Here is a 15,968-nt window from a genome sequence, read left to right as displayed (position 1 = left end):
ATCTATTTCCAGAGTTTTCTTTACCTAAACCAAACAAACTGCCCTCAGTACTTATCAGTTCATGATTCATTGCATGTTTAGGTACCGTAACAGTAAGATTTCTCTCTGCCAATTCTCGGCTTTTTCACTTTATCGGCTTCTCATGTCTGCATAGCATAAAGTTGATAGTGCCATAGTGGACGCTCCAATGAAATACTGTATTTGCATGTCTAGGTGGTCCAAACAGATGCTCATTCTACCTGCACATACCAATGCCTGCTCTCAGTACTTTCACTCTTTCCACCTTCTCAGACCTCTCCCATATTAGCATTTAGTTGTCATTTGAATGTTTATCCAAATAAGTGCTCATGTTCATCAAAATTCATGTATCCCAATTTCTGCCGGAAGGCTTTCACAAGTCATGCTCAAACAAGACATTCCTTCAGTCCTACAACAAAGAATTTCAGTATTTCCAGCTTAACACTTGGTCAGCAGTTCTCTTATTTACATCTTATGACTATACTTATACCAACTAAGGCATGCTTTTTTTAGTTGGCTCAAATAAGCTGAAGTCTAATGGGCTACTTAGTATGATACAATGTTTATCATATTGTCATGTCATTTTAGCTTTGCCATTTTAGGTCATGTTTTGTGTTAACATTTCTTTCATTTTACGTTTGCAACACCATAAAAGAACAACAATAATACAAATAGGAATACATAATTCATAGTTCACATAAGAGGTTGCAACAATAACTCCACAACTTTTTAATAATAATAGTAATATTACTAGGTCTATTAGATATATTTTGCTTGTAGTTTGTATTCAATACCCCACACCACTCAGTGCCATACATTCTTCTAACACCATGGGTCACATGTTTAACTCCAACTGCCTGCTTTGCATAGTCCAACTGATCTGAAGCTGAGTGTCCATTTATAAACAACAGTGAAACTATGTCACATGACCTGTGACTTGCTTGTCCAAACACTTGCCTTTTGTGAAATCACTCCACTGAAGAAATTGTTTATTCAGTTTTCCTTAGCCCCACTGACCTGACCCTGCAGCGCTGTATGTTCTGTATGTGAGGTGGAAAGGAGACACCTGAATAACAGTTGGGAAAATGGAAATTAAGTCTGGTATTACTTGATTATTAATACTCGGCCAAGTTAATCTTGAAATACAGATGATCATTTTGTGAGTACTTAATACACATGGCTTACACTGGATGATCATGCCAAAGCACTGTAGCAAGAGGTAGGAACTAATTTGTGCTCCCGTTGAACTGTACAAAAAGATTTTTGTTATTTAATGCAGATGCAGAAAATAATAGAAACTCCAGTCAGTATAATGTAATATATTTACATATATTTACATATTTCTAAATTACCATACAGTTCAACTCCTTTCTAAAACTGTTTTCCAAAAATGTTACATTGTCATATCTATAAAGGGGAGGATTTATTAAGGACTAAATTAGACTTCATTAGTTGTATTTATACTATAATGTGTTTTTTTGCATATTGGTCCCGAATTTATTCATTATTTATTATTCGTATAATCACACTTGCGTTTTTCCATGTTTGTCTTTCAGACTGTTCACGAAGTCACTTCAGTGGATGGCCTCAGAAGTGGAGGCCAGATGGAAATTGGGTCACATGACTGCCTCCAGGAAGGCGCACTAAGCCTGGAACTGGCCAATGGAGTGAATGGCTTCCCTAATGATGTTGAGGGATCTATGGAAAAAGATCAGCAGAGGGCAGGAAGTGTGCCTCCAAGGCAGTGCTGGGTGACAGGGCATGGCAAGGTCAATGACACCCAACAACAACAACAATGTTGGAACAGCAACAGTGGTACAAAGCTTGGTGAACCTATCCACCATGCAGATGTGGAGGATGCCCACAATTTGGTTGCTTTTTCTGCTATTGCTGGCTCCTTGCCTCCTTCTTCCTCATCTTCCTGCCTCCTTGTGCAGCCTAACACAGCCCAGTTGTATGAAAAGTTCACTCAGGAGATGGGTTCTGAGGGGGCTCAGGCCAGACTCTCTTCAGGGGCTCCTGAGGGAAGTGAACCTCAAGAAGATCTGAACACTCTACAGACAGCACTGAGCCAAGCCAAACATGGACACAAGCCCCCTAACTGCAACTGTGATGGGCCTGACTGTCCAGACTATCTTGAGTGGCTGGAGAAGAAGATTAAATTGGCAGCCAGCGAAGATCAAGGTGCCCACAAGATAGCTGATGCACCCACGCACTTACAGCCTCATCTACAGCAACCCCTTCAGCATCCTCAGCCCCACCCACAAGTGAATGGTGGCCACTGTCAGTCTACTTCATTCTCCCAACAACAACAACAGGGAACTCAATGCCCTCGACGAGACCAAGTGCCCAACTCCAAACCCCCAATTCCTTGTTCTCCCCAGGTGCTCTCTATAGCCAAGGAAAAGAACATCAGTCTTCAGACAGCCATTGCCATAGAAGCCCTGACCCAGTTATCGAGTACCAGTCCAAAATCTGCCGGATCTCCAGGTCAACCCCCCTACAACAGTAACCTCCATCACCATCAACATACCCAGAACCTCCCCTCTCAGCTCCTCAATGGTTCTAGCTTGATGCCATTCTCTCCTGGCACCCTTTTATCTTCCTCACGCTCTCAGTCTGTCCCTCCAGGACTGCACACCAGCGAACAAGCCCCAGTGTCTTGTGAGCACCACAGGCCCCAGTCCCAGGGCCAGCCACCCCATGCTACCCCTCTCCCATCCTCTACCTCTCCCTTCCCAGGTCAGGGAAAACCAGGCTTCAGTCCTAATCCCCAGCAGTGGCTGCAGGGCTCAGGCAGAGGGTCTGAACAAAGGAACCCATGGATGTGTATGAAGTCTGACTCCCAGTCTCACTTTGCTGCTGCACCTCATAGTAGCTCAGACCCGATGTCAGAGCTCAAACAGCTGCTTGGTGACAACACTGGCAAGTTTAGCAATGCTCTTTTCAAACATCCAGTCACACAGAAGCTCGGCTTGAACCAGAATGGGGGCATCCAGGTTCAGGATAAACCAGCACTGGCCAGGATAAAGCAAGAGCCAGACTCTGGTGAGCATTATCATCACACTGCCTCCATGAGCCATTATGCCATGGCTAATGGTCAGCAGCAGGGTCAGCACTACCCTGGCACTCCCCTGTCCCCTGGCCAAGCAACCATCAGCCACTCCACTCAGGCAGCTCTGCAACAGCATCTTCACTACAAGAGGAACCTCTTTTCTAACCACTCCTCTGGCTTTGGTGCACCAGGCCCACGTGCAGCTCTTGCTTGTCAAAACTTGAAAAAGTGGTGGCCACAGATGGAGGCAGAAGGTTTGCCACATCTGCCCATCAAACAAGAACCCAAGAAGAAAAAAAACAGCCAGGGATCTCCTGTCATAAAAATGAGTGGGATGCTTACAGACCCCCCTTTGCCGAAACCCAAACAGATAATCATCAAGAAGACAAAGCAAAAAGCCTCCATGCCAACCTTCCTGCCTCAGACACAGATCACCGTACAAAAACCACCAGTCCTCATGACGGACAGAGCCCCGGCCCTGACCAGCCTGCAAGGTTCTCTCCCCACGCTGCCCTACTCCACTCAGGCTGCTGTTGCAGGCCTGCCTGCCCCAGCCTTATCTCAGGTATTCATTTCCAACTCCTCAACAACTCCCTCTTCCAATGTTTCTGCTTTGTCAGAAAACACTCCAGCCCTCTTGGGCCCTATGCCCCCACATGTGGCTCCTATAGCCCATGGTAAGTCTGAAGGGGTGGGCAGCCTGGCCTACAGCAACACCAGCACCACCACATCTCTGACCTCCACATCTCTATCCAGCACCTCACAATTACCCAGTCTCGTCAACATAGATCCGAAGTACGAAGAACTGATCCGCCAGTTTGAGGCTGAATTTGGGGACTCAGCCCCAGACGTAGCTGCCAGTCAACCCATGGAGGGGACTGTTACAGCCCCTCAGCTGGGGAAGACCAGTCCTCAGGACCTCAGTTCCACATCATTGTCCACCTCCCAGTCAGATCCCTTAATCCTCACCAGTCAAGCCAGCTCCACACCTCATCCAGATGATCAGGGGATGGAAGTTACAAAGGACTCTGAGAGTGAAAGTGAAGCAACCTTGAAACTGGCATCTACAGAAAGACCTATGGAGGTGCAGCAGCAGGCCATTGTGGACAAGCAACAGTCCAGTGTGTTAGATCCATTCAGCGTACCATGTTCCCCGCTGCCTAAGCGCATGAAGATTGAATCGTCGGGTGATATAGCAGTACTGTCCACCACATGCTATTCTGAGGAGGACACGCCGACTAAGGAAGGTCTGCCTTCTTCTCCTTCTCTCAGAGGCTTCCTAGAATCTCCTATGCGCTACCTGGACACCCCCACCAAGAGTTTGCTAGATACTCCCTCTAAGGATCTACAAGCAGAGTTCCCTACCTGCACCTGTGTGGGTAAGTCTCTGTGCCTGTCTGAGGGAATGAGGTTACGGTCTATCCATAAACTGCATTAGCACTTTTCAGGCACATTTCAATAATGTTTGGTAAAATTTCACACAACTCACACTATCCAATCATCTCTGAATAAAGAAAAATAAGTAAGATCAGTAAGTACTGTAAACCTGAGCAGTATTAGATAGTAATTTATAATAATAATAATAATAGTATTTTTTTGCCTGATAGCAACACAAATATTTTGTAGGAAAAACACTTTGGGAATGTTTTCTCGAGTGTGGAAGAATTGTGTGTTGTTCTACCTGTTGATCCATAATGTGACTGGCCACTTTGTATTCTATGTATTGATCTACATGGGTCCACCATTGGGCTTTTCAACCGATCTGCTTGTTGAGTGTGTATAAGAATGTGTGTGTTGCTAGGGTGTGTGGCCACAACCATACAGACTGCGACAGAATGAGGCACTGAAGGCAGCGGGCAGGAACAATAGCAGTGGTGGCAGAAGGAGCCTTTTGTGTGGGTTTAGGTCTGGCAGAAAATCAGAACAGTCTTTGTTTAACACAGAGGGGTTCATTCCCATAGTTTGGGTAGTACCATGCTCAGGTTATTTGTTTACAACATAGTAGGTGAGCTTACAATGAAGTGTATAAAAATTTGTAGATCGTATTATCAAACAGATATTTAAAATAAATATAATAATAAATGTGCCTATACAGAGTTTTGTCAGCACCAACCAACAAGTAGATTAAAACAGTCTGGGTGGATTTTGATACACCCACATTTCTACAGTGTAAAAGGTTCTAAAGTCTTATTGTTTATGTTTTAAAAAGACATGTCAGTTTATGTCCATTAAGTTAAATAATAATTAAATAATGTCACAATAAATCTGAATATTACTGAAAAATCAAATAGAAAAGTTAAGAAATTACCACCATTGTTTTTGTTCAGTTACAAGGTGATAACTGTAGGATTATGAAGGGTTAATAAATAGATCCTAGGTAAGTAGATGCTTGCTGCCCCTACACACAGAAGAGGGTTCACAGCATGGGAAGGGCAGCTGCTGGGAAAAACATGCTAGCTGCGTCCTGTTATTAAGAGTAAAGACCAACAGAAATTAAAGCTTGGTTACACTGCCCTGTCAACTCCCTGTAGCATAACACCACACTGGAATGAGACTGCCTCCAATACAAGACTATGACTCCTCCGCTTCCTGCCAGGAGCCACGCCCTGGTGCCTCCCTGCACTAACAGGAGAATGTGACCTCATATTGCCTCTGAACCAGAGACACACTCAACCCTGAGTGTGTGTCCACATTTTAGACCATTAGCTAGTTGTGTAGAGCATTTAGCTCATGTGTTTTTTAGTATGAATGTGTGGTACACTAGACGTAATACAACAGACTCTTAATGTCATCTAGAGTGTACATGGAGACATTATCACTGAAGTCACTGGACATACTGTAGTTTACAATCATAGATATATGTACAACACAGTATCATGTGTCCATGACTTAAGACCTTTTTACACTATAACAATGTGGGTGTATCAAATGATTCACTAAATTCACCCAGACTCTGTTCATGTGTGTTTGTGGGAACTATGTGTTGCAATCACTTGCATATTCTCACACTTCTCAAATATGATTTAAGTACAGCTACAAAGAGGATTTTTAAAGGAGGAGTTTGTCTAAAAATACATCAGAACATGAGTTGTACCTTTAACCCTGTAATAACATGCAAAGACACAGCTTTGCTCTTCATTGAACTGTTAAATATTTGCAGCTTGAGTGAGACATTACTCAGTTCTTGAAAGCAAGATAACATTATTCTATGTTCAGAAACATTTCTAAACCTCTGTATTCTCCACTACAAAGGCTTTTTTGTACCACTGGTAATATGGATTAAAACAGAACTGTGTTAATGAAGGTGTAGAATCAACATAATGTAATGTTGGATAATCTTTCATTGCAAAATTTATTTAGGACTGTAGTTCCAAATAATTGCTTTGGTCTCATTGTCCTACAAACTTTCCAACCTTTTAAGGGCTGTGGCCAGTCTTTGCTGCTCTCTTGTCTGTTTTTCTGTTTTGTTTAAATCAAGCAAAGTTTGCCTCAGTTGCTTTTTAAGTGTAACATAAGGAAATTAAAAATGAATCAATTTCCCCAAAGGGATCAATAAAGTATGTCATTATTATTAATTATTATCATTATCATTATTATAAGGTGGTATAGGAGTAGTATTAATACAGATATTATTAATACAGATATTGACTCATAATAATGGTTGGATATCACTCATATCAGAACTCTATTGAGGTTTGCCTGTCGCAGTGTTTACAATATAACAGCAGATAAGTACAATAAGAAAGTTACCTTGACCAAACCTAATCAACGGTTTTGTTTCCCTATGTTTTGTTGGTATGTGTTGTTTCCTCACTCTGCTCTGTCTTTTTTTTCTAGAACAAATCCTGGAGAAAGATGAAGGGCCCTACTACAACCATCTAGGATCTGGACCTACTGTATCTTCCATACGAACTCTAATGGAAAACAGGTGAAAGTTTTTCTCTTCTCTTCTCTTCTCTTCTCTTCTCTTCTCTTCTCTTCTCTTCTCTTCTCTTCTCTTCTCTTCTCTTCTCTTCTCTTCTCTTCTCTTCTCCCATTTCTCTCCTCATTTCATTTCCTCTTCTATTCTCTTCCTCCTACATCGTCTTGCTTTTCTCTGCCTCTCCTACATCTCGCCCTACCTTCCTTCCTCCTCCTCACGTTTTGTCCTTAGGGAATCGGTGACCCAGAATTCAGTAGGAGGAACATATCAGCATCATCAGCATATCAGAGGCAGAGGAGCAGCAACAGCAGAGGGAGGAAAGAGGAGAGAAAGACAGAGAAAAAAGAGAGGGGAAAACAAAAGGAATGGATGAGAGAAATAAAAATTTTAGTGAAAAGTGTAATGCACTAAGATCAAGTTCATTTATTTATATTATTTATATTATATATATAATATAAATATATTTATATATATTTATATTATCTAATGAATGTGGTGAGTGTAAATAATGTAGATGCAAAGAAGAAAAAAACTAATATCTCAGTCACATTGATGGTAAAAAAAAAACTAAATCTATGAAAGACAAATCTATGAAATTTAATCTACATAGGTTTACTAGGTGTTGCAGATTTACCTCACAACATAATACTGATCAATCATTGCAAAACATTTTTGTTACTTGTAACCTCAGACTGCAAAGACAGCTTGTACTCAATGTAGTAACTCTCTGTAACAGGGTGTGCTTCAGCACTGAACTTTATACTGAAGATTGAACATTGCACTATAACAAACATTTGACTGTTATTTTCTTTAACAGGCTGGTTTTTAGTGAGACCAGTCTGTGACAAGGCCAGTCAACATTTTGAGTTTTTTCAGCGATGACATATGATTTACAAACCCATAGTCCTGACCTTTGTTGCACTCTCTGACCTTTAATGTGGTATTAAAGCCCATGCCCCTCCTACTCTCTTAGTCAGTTCAGAATGATTCCTATTCAGCAAGAACCTCTTGTATCTGCTGTAATGCCAAATCTGCTCAGGCAGTTTTCATAATTGCAGGTATTGCAAGGAGACCTGACATGAGATGTCAGGTCCACCTCAAAACAATCTCTGAGCCCTCCCTTCCATAATATACTTCCACACTCCCCACATAACAAATAAAGGTGTGCAAAAATGTATACATAAAACTACTTAGTTGGCACTAACACTTGCAATATATTTGAGAGAAGACCCTGTGCCTTGCATTGTGCAGAAGCTAGTGCGTTCTAGTTTACTCTGTTACTCTGCCATTCTTGTGTGAATATCAGCAGAGTCTTGTGAACACTCCACTCCAGCCAGAACTGTTAAGGTTTCCCTGTCTTTGTCAGAGTTGACATATGCACCTACTATACATAAAACATAAACAGGTTCAGAGCAAGGTGCTGCGCTGGGATGTTACTGGTCATTCGGGTGCATTGTGGTCCCACTGGCACTAGTTACCTTTTATAAGTAGTCATTTGGCCACAAAGATTTTTAAATATCAAACGTCATTCAACAAAGTAAATTCACTGTTTTATGCTTTCTGTGTGTTTTTATTATTAGCAATACACCATTTAGATAAATTTACAGCATAAAAATAGAAAAAAAACATAAATTGTATCTCAAACTAAATTGTTTCTCTGCTTCTGTTTAGATATGGAGAGAAGGGGGATGCCATCCGGATTGAGAAGGTGGTGTACACAGGCAAAGAGGGAAAGAGCTCGCGAGGATGTCCTATTGCTAAGTGGGTAAGTATTATTACATTACATCTGCCATGTGGCCAAAGTTTGTAAATGCATTGGAGTAGGTGACTGCAGTGGAAGGAAGTACTCATTCGGTACTGTGAAGACTTGTTCTGCTCTTGGTTTGAGTCTGATTGTACCTTTTAAAAGAATGAGTCATGAATTCTAGCAGGTCAGGCACTGAATGTGTTCAAGTGAGAGCACAGTCACAGAACAGTGACAGCAAATGAACAATAGATTTATGCAGCATGTGTGTTTGTGTATGTGTGTAGAATTAGGTGCACTGGCAAGACATTCGGCCAAGTTTGTCACCCACAGACAATGAATCAGTCGAGGGTCTCAGTCTGTAACAACGTCACATGTCACCCCTGACACAATCTGCTAATGATGTCATGAACAGTCATCAAGGGTGTGTAGGAGTGGCATGGACATAATCTGAGTCAAAGAGAGCAGACTTGCATATTTCAAAAAACATTTATGTTATATGGTTAAAAAAGTTCAAATTTTATGGCTTTAATGTTGGATATTTTTATTATTTTAATATTTTATATTCTCTAATATATTTGTCTTTATTCTTCATTAAAAATATAAACTGTGTACTTACGAGTACTTGTGTAATGTGAATTGACTCTCCAGCTAAATTGTTTTAACCTAATGTGTCTAAAGGTGAATAATGATTGATTGATAATCTGCATCGAAACAGGTATTATTATTAAATATAATTTAAAATGCAATTAAAGCATCACCTCAGCTACATTTTGAAGTATTTCAAAAGCATATTGTCTAATTTAAATTCAAATATTATTTGTCGCAAACACAATCATGCAAAATACATTATGTAGTGAAATGCGGCTGGATAGTGTTGTGGTAAGATTGCTGCCCTCCCAGCTGTGGTCTACCTCCAGTGGGGGTCCTTAGGCAAGACCTCCTTACGTGTACCCTGCCTTTGTTTTGTACCATGTACCTCACTTGTAAGTCGCTGTAGATAAAAGTGTCTACCAAATGTAAAGGCTTTTTATGGCTGTCAATGTAGAGAAGACACAAACTAGATAAGAAAGGATACAGTAGGTAAGAACAGAAGAAAAACTACACTAAAAGAAAAAACTGAAATTCAATGTTTCACTGTCAAATTCAGTGAAAATACAGAAATGACATGATTGATATATACAATATAAAATATGCAATGCACAACATTGAGTATCTTTCTAGGATCATAGAGAACTGTTCAAAGTGTGTAAAGGTTCATAAATGCTAGTGCTGGTGTGTAAAGATAAAAGTGATGGCAAAGTTGTTGCACAACTGCGATGCAATCACATGTTGATACATACGATGTACAATGCCCAGAGTAAGGTGTTCAAAGGTGTGCAAGGAGTCTAGGTAGGTTGTGTGTCGTAGAGATTGATGTTGCTACTTTTTAACATTAACATTTATTACCAGCAAATTCAGTAACTTTGGTATTAGATAATAGTAGGTTTTGTAGCATATTATGATTTTATTTATTTTAATTTAGTAAGTCTATAGTGTTTTGAAAGTCGTTATTTTTGGATGTAGCTTCAAGATAAGAGGAGTGGAACTTCTTAAGTATAAACACCCTGTGTTGGCTAATCTCCCCCACATAAGTAAAGCCTAAAGTAATGATAAACTGTGTTTCCTGTCAGGTGATTCGTCGAGGCAGTGACAAAGAGAAGCTGCTGTGTCTGGTGCGCCATCGTGCAGGCCACCACTGTGACAACGCTGTCATTATCATCCTCATTCTAGCCTGGGAAGGTGTCCCAAAGGCCCTGGCTGACAAGCTGTATCGTGAACTCAGCTACACCATCCCCAAATATGGCAACCCCACCAGCCGACGTTGTGGTCTCAATGATGAGTGAGTAGCTGCTAGGTGCTCTTTGACGCTGGTTTTCAACATATTCCTCACCAAACATGTATGCCATTAATGAAAAGATGGCTTGTTTTTGTCTTAGTCTGACACTGGCAACATCCTATTAGAGTACCAAAGCAGACACTGTGCTGTTTTACTTTAAACTGTATTAGCCTATGTACTAAATTATTTCATATGTGTGTATTATAGTGTAAGATAAAATTTATATTTGTTCTAAGAGGTTGAGATGATGTGTTGTAACATTAATGCCCCAAATGAAAATGACCCAAATTGACATTTCTCTCTGCCACAATAGGAAGTCTCACTCACCTAGACAAGGTAGAAATATACAAACCCAGTACGATAAGTAAAAGGTCATATACATGCTTAAGATACTACAAGTCTACAAGTCTACTACAAGTGCAGTATATGTACAACTTTAAATTCTTTACTCAAAATGAAGTACCAAGTATATGCTCTAACATGTACCTAAAGTAAAAATGCACAAGTCCTCCACTAAAAAAAACAAATATTTTAAACACTTGATCCTGTTATTAACATGAATATACAGTGGTAGTCCACAGTTGTCCCTGTGTGCCTTATAAACAAGGGTGGAGAATGATATACTGTATTATACTATCGATTAGAAATATTGATGCATAAATGTGTTCATGTTGCAGCAGATAAAAGTGGAGGGGATGTTGTCCAAAGTAGTACCTCATCATTTTTACTTGCATATATTTTTTATAAGAATTGTCTAATAAATGTAATAGAGTGAAAGTACAATATTTCCATCCGTATTGTAGTGTATTAAAAGTAAAGGAAACATAAAAGGCAAATACTGAGTAAATGTACTTACTTAGTGCAGTAACTTACTACCTCTGGTTTTCATGTAATATAAATCAAGCACAGGGTACACAAAATGTATACATGATACTGACAGTAAGCTCATTGTCTCCCCCTGTAGTCGTACCTGTGCATGTCAAGGCAAGGATCCTGAATCTTGTGGTGCTTCCTTCTCCTTTGGCTGCTCCTGGAGTATGTACTTTAATGGTTGTAAATACGCCCGCAGCAAAATGCCACGCAAATTCAGGCTTCAAGGAGACCACCCTGAAGAGGTACTCATAACATCAAACCACTTGTTTTATAGCATTATGCAAAAATATATCAATGCTGGTAATGAACTAGTCATGTTTTATAGTTTAATAAACTGTATAATCAGGAGTAATTTTAAACTATCGTTCAATAGTTCTGTGGCTCTGTGTTCTGACCTGTGATCCATGTTTTTTCTTGTCAGGAGGACAAAATTCGCGATAACTTCCAAAATCTGGCAACGGAGGTGGCTCCTTTGTACAAGAAGCTGGCCCCACAGGCCTACAGTAACCAGGTATGTTGTGTGGACAAAGTCTTTACTTATTAGCAACCTAGTGCCTACAGCCATTCTAACTATTCTCTCACACATAGTGAGCAGTACTGTACATCAGACCATCTGATCTTAGCAAGAATACCAAAACGCAGAAAATTATGTACTGGCATGGACTCCCCCCACTCCAAACTACTATTACAGTCTGACATAACAATGTGATAATTGCAAAAATCCTAACTGCTTCACTGTGTGTTTGTCTAACTTATCTCTGTCATCTACCTCAGTGCCAGTTTGAGTCCAGAGCTGCAGAGTGCAGACTGGGCTTGAAAGATGGCCGGCCATTCTCTGGAGTCACTGCTTGCATGGATTTCTGTGCCCACGCTCATAAGGACCAGCACAATCTCTACAATGGCTGCACAGTGGTAAGATAATTCACCACAATTTAAAATTTGGGTTTTTGGAGATGGACAAACAACATATTGTTCCTTTATGTAAATAAGCTAAAAAATGAAAAGTGCTATTTTTAGTGTTTTGGTTTTTATTTGATCTTGCTCTCTGTATCTCTCTCTGTTAGGTGTGTACCTTGACAAAGGAGGACAACCGTACAGTTGGGAAGATTCCTGAGGATGAGCAGCTCCATGTGTTGCCTCTTTACAAAGTCTCCCCGACTGATGAGTTTGGCAGTGAGGAGGCCCAGCGTCTCAAGATACAAACAGGAGCCATCCAGGTGCTTCAGGCTTTTCGCCGTGAAGTACGCAAGTTGCCAGAACCTGCCAAGTCCTGCCGACAGCGCCGACTAGAGGCGAAGAAGGCCGCCTCAGAGAAGAAGAAAAATAAAATAATGCAGCAGACAGTGGAGACACCAGAGAAAAAAGTGATTAAGGCTGAGGTCTGCATCACAGGTTCCCCATATGCCCAAGACAATAAAGGTTAGTCACTGCTTTTGTGTGTGTGTGGGTGTGTGTCACTGATGAAGTAATTTTAATGTTTTCTCTCACTATCCAGACTGGAGGCTTTGTCTAGTAGCCTGCAATGTGTTTATGCTAACCTACATCCAGTGTGTTACAGAACTGAAAACTAAATAGCTTTTCAAAATTAAATTATTATGGTATGAAATCTGATTTTATCATAATGATATGATCATTATTTGTGCTCTCTAATTTGCCTGTCCTTTGTTCCAAATGTTCAGCAATTATAAAACAAGAGGTGAAACCCAACATCAAGAAGGAGCCCTTCAACAGATCAGTAGATGGACACCCTGTTCAGGCAGCAGACTCATTCAACATCTATCCACACCCTGCCTACTATGCAAGGGGAGGCCTTACCCCAACTGGCCAGCCCTCTGCACCAGACGCAGTAAATGGTTACCACCCCAATCTGCCCCCAATGCACTATGGCTACTACAACTACCCACCCAATGCACTTTTTCCTCCGAAGCTGAGGACCTATGAGGGTCGAAATGGCTCCTTGCCCAAAGCAGGCACTAAGGTAGACAAGAAGCCTGATATTCAGGGTCTTCAGGCTAGACTGCCCCAGTCCTACCCTGGCCACCCAGAGCAAACCAACCAACCAAATCACAGTGCTTATGCCCAGCCTGTAGATTTTACCCAGTCCCGTCCTTCCTCTGTATCGTCTGAGCCCTCCAACAGAGGCACTCCGGTCATCAAACAGGAGCCTATGGATTTGCCAGTCTATGAAGGCACAGTTCCAAGTCAGGCTGGTGCTAACATAACTAGCAACAACCCCCAGTCTGCAGCCTGGCCAGGGCACAAGCTTAATGGAAGTATTGGTCCTACAAACTGGGATGGTCATTTAAACTCTAAACAAAATCCTGAAGCCTCATCAGTGAACCTGGAAAAACAGCAGTTGCACCAGCATCCCCTGCAGCGGCAGCCCTCTCCTTACCCCCAGCAGTGGACATCTTATCCTGGCTCAAGTGCCCTGATGGCTTCCCCTTCACATTCCCCATCACCGTTGCTCCAAGTACCTTCCTCTCCGTCCCCTCATCAAGGCACAGCGCTCCCAGGGAACATGCACCAAGGCTCAACATGTTCTGCCCCCTCACGCCCAAGCACCCCTCTTCCAGGTACACCACGTCCTGGCACCTCTCACTCAGGCTCCCTTACACCACAGCCAGGAATCCCTGGCTCAAGCACCCCCAGGCAGTGGAGTCCTGCACCAAGTCCTCAGCCGAATGCTTGGGCCATTGGCCATGCTGCATATAGCCCTGGTTTGAAGCACAGTAATCCTGCAGGAGCCTACGCTGACAAGATCTGGTCCAAGACTGGGGAGAGTCGGTGTTCCACTCCCCTTGGGCTCCAAGAGAAGGCCTGGAAGTCTTGTGGAGGTTCAGTGGCAGGCAGTACCCCTTCTCCTGCACCTGAGGGCCGCCTCTTCCCTGATGCCTTGCAGCAGTCAGATCAGGCCTGCTGGGACCCCAGCCGAGCTGAGAGCGATGTTGAGCACACCAAACGTTGCGAACAGGATGAGGACGAAGAGTGGTCTGACAGCGAGCATAATTTCCTGGATCCCAACATTGGTGGTGTAGCAGTAGCACCAGCCCATGGCTCCATCCTAATTGAATGTGCCCGTCGGGAACTACACGCTACCACTCCAATTAAAAGGCCTGATCGTTCCCACCCCACCCGCATTTCCCTGGTTTTCTACCAGCACAAGAACCTCAACCAGCCCATGCACGGACTGGCTCTGTGGGAGGCCAAAATGAAGTTGCTGGCAGAAAGAGCGCTGCAAAGGCAGCAGGAAGCGGCTCTCCTTGGCCTCTCCCAGGAAGAAATCAAAGCCCTTGGGAAAAAGCGCAAGTGGGGGGCTACCGTGGCAGGTGCTAGTCCAGGCCCTGGGCAATGTAAGGACAAGAGGGAGGGGCCAGTGACGCGGTTAGCCCCCACGTACCACACCACCTCTATGGTTACTGGGTCTCCCTATGCCTTCACCCGCCTCACTGGGCCCTACAGCCACTTTGTCTGAGGTCAGACAGATAGACACAAACAAACTGATAATTACAGAGTGGTGTAATGGGAGGCTGGAGAGAGCGATGAGCAGGATGAATGTCTCGCAGCTGTACCGCAGTCTGGCATCTCTCCATCCTGCCCCCTCTGCAATCCACTTGGAGGAGGGGACATTTTTATTGTTTTTTACCTCATGTCAGGCAGTGGTTTGGCTTCAGACACACTGCCTGTGGTGCTCTTCCTCTCTCTTACCTGGAGAGGAACTCCATTGCTTTCTCTTGTTTATAGAATTTTAATGATTCTAATTATTGCTATTATTATCAATATTATTATGATTGCTATTGTTACTGTCAATGTTGTTATTACAGGTATTATTATTATGAAGATTTGTTTGTTTTTATTATTGCTGTTTTCATTAATGTTATTATTAATGATGTGATTGTTTTTGGTTATATATTTTTTAAATCAATCAATCTGAGTCTTTCAGACTCAGACAGTTGCTTTCCGTGTTTGGAAAAGGTGTACCCCATTTTATGTTCTTGTCAATCTTCCAGTTGTGATAAGAAGAGAAGGCATTGTCTGCATGGCAAGAGAGCAGGTCACTACTACAGTAATCATACTACTACATATAAAAAGCCTTTCCAGTAGGCTTGTAATTGACTGTATGCAGATGTATATCTTTAATTTCGTAAGAGCGAGTCTGGGCTTCTATCATTTCAATTACTATTAACCCCAGATTCCTAAATTAAGTTGACATGACGGGTGTGTTAAAATTGGTATAGCTTACAGGATGAGTACAGAAGAGCCAGTTAAAAGTAATTGTCCTTTAACCCACATTGGAAGAAAATGTAACTGCTTCTCTTGTCAGATGACGTGTTCCTTCTCCTCTTGTGCATCTCTCCAGCTTCTGACTGGTGCTCAACTTCCAACTCTGATCGTTTTTCATTCTGCTACTCTTCATGGCACTTGATGCTGTACTTTAGGTGCTCTAGCTCAAATCTGGCTCACGTAGTATTTGCAA

The 15,968-nt window shown here is 42.1% G+C and overlaps 1 protein-coding gene across 5 annotated transcripts in view; it reads left to right on the top strand.

Moving 5' to 3' along the window:
- Nucleotides 1-15,607, top strand: part of tet3 (tet methylcytosine dioxygenase 3) — a 33,917-nt gene extending 18,310 nt beyond the window's left edge. For all 5 annotated transcript variants that reach the window (XM_026343616.1, XM_026343621.1, XM_026343619.1 and 2 more), the window contains 9 exons: nt 1,575-4,452; nt 6,911-7,001; nt 8,667-8,760; nt 10,413-10,621; nt 11,583-11,733; nt 11,913-12,002; nt 12,266-12,403; nt 12,556-12,910; nt 13,171-15,607. In XM_026343616.1, coding sequence (XP_026199401.1) covers nt 1,575-4,452; nt 6,911-7,001; nt 8,667-8,760; nt 10,413-10,621; nt 11,583-11,733; nt 11,913-12,002; nt 12,266-12,403; nt 12,556-12,910; nt 13,171-14,966 — 5,802 coding nt within the window. In that variant the 3' untranslated portion in view covers nt 14,967-15,607. The remainder of the gene's footprint in view (nt 1-1,574; nt 4,453-6,910; nt 7,002-8,666; nt 8,761-10,412; nt 10,622-11,582; nt 11,734-11,912; nt 12,003-12,265; nt 12,404-12,555; nt 12,911-13,170) is intronic.
- Nucleotides 15,608-15,968: the final 361 nt, after the last annotated feature.

The sequence above is a fragment of the Anabas testudineus genome, chromosome 9, assembly GCF_900324465.2.
Source record: "Anabas testudineus chromosome 9, fAnaTes1.2, whole genome shotgun sequence".
Classification (NCBI taxonomy): domain Eukaryota; kingdom Metazoa; phylum Chordata; class Actinopteri; order Anabantiformes; family Anabantidae; genus Anabas; species Anabas testudineus.
The sequence above is the reverse complement of the archived record's forward strand: the minus strand, read 5'-3'. Positions and strand labels throughout refer to the sequence as shown.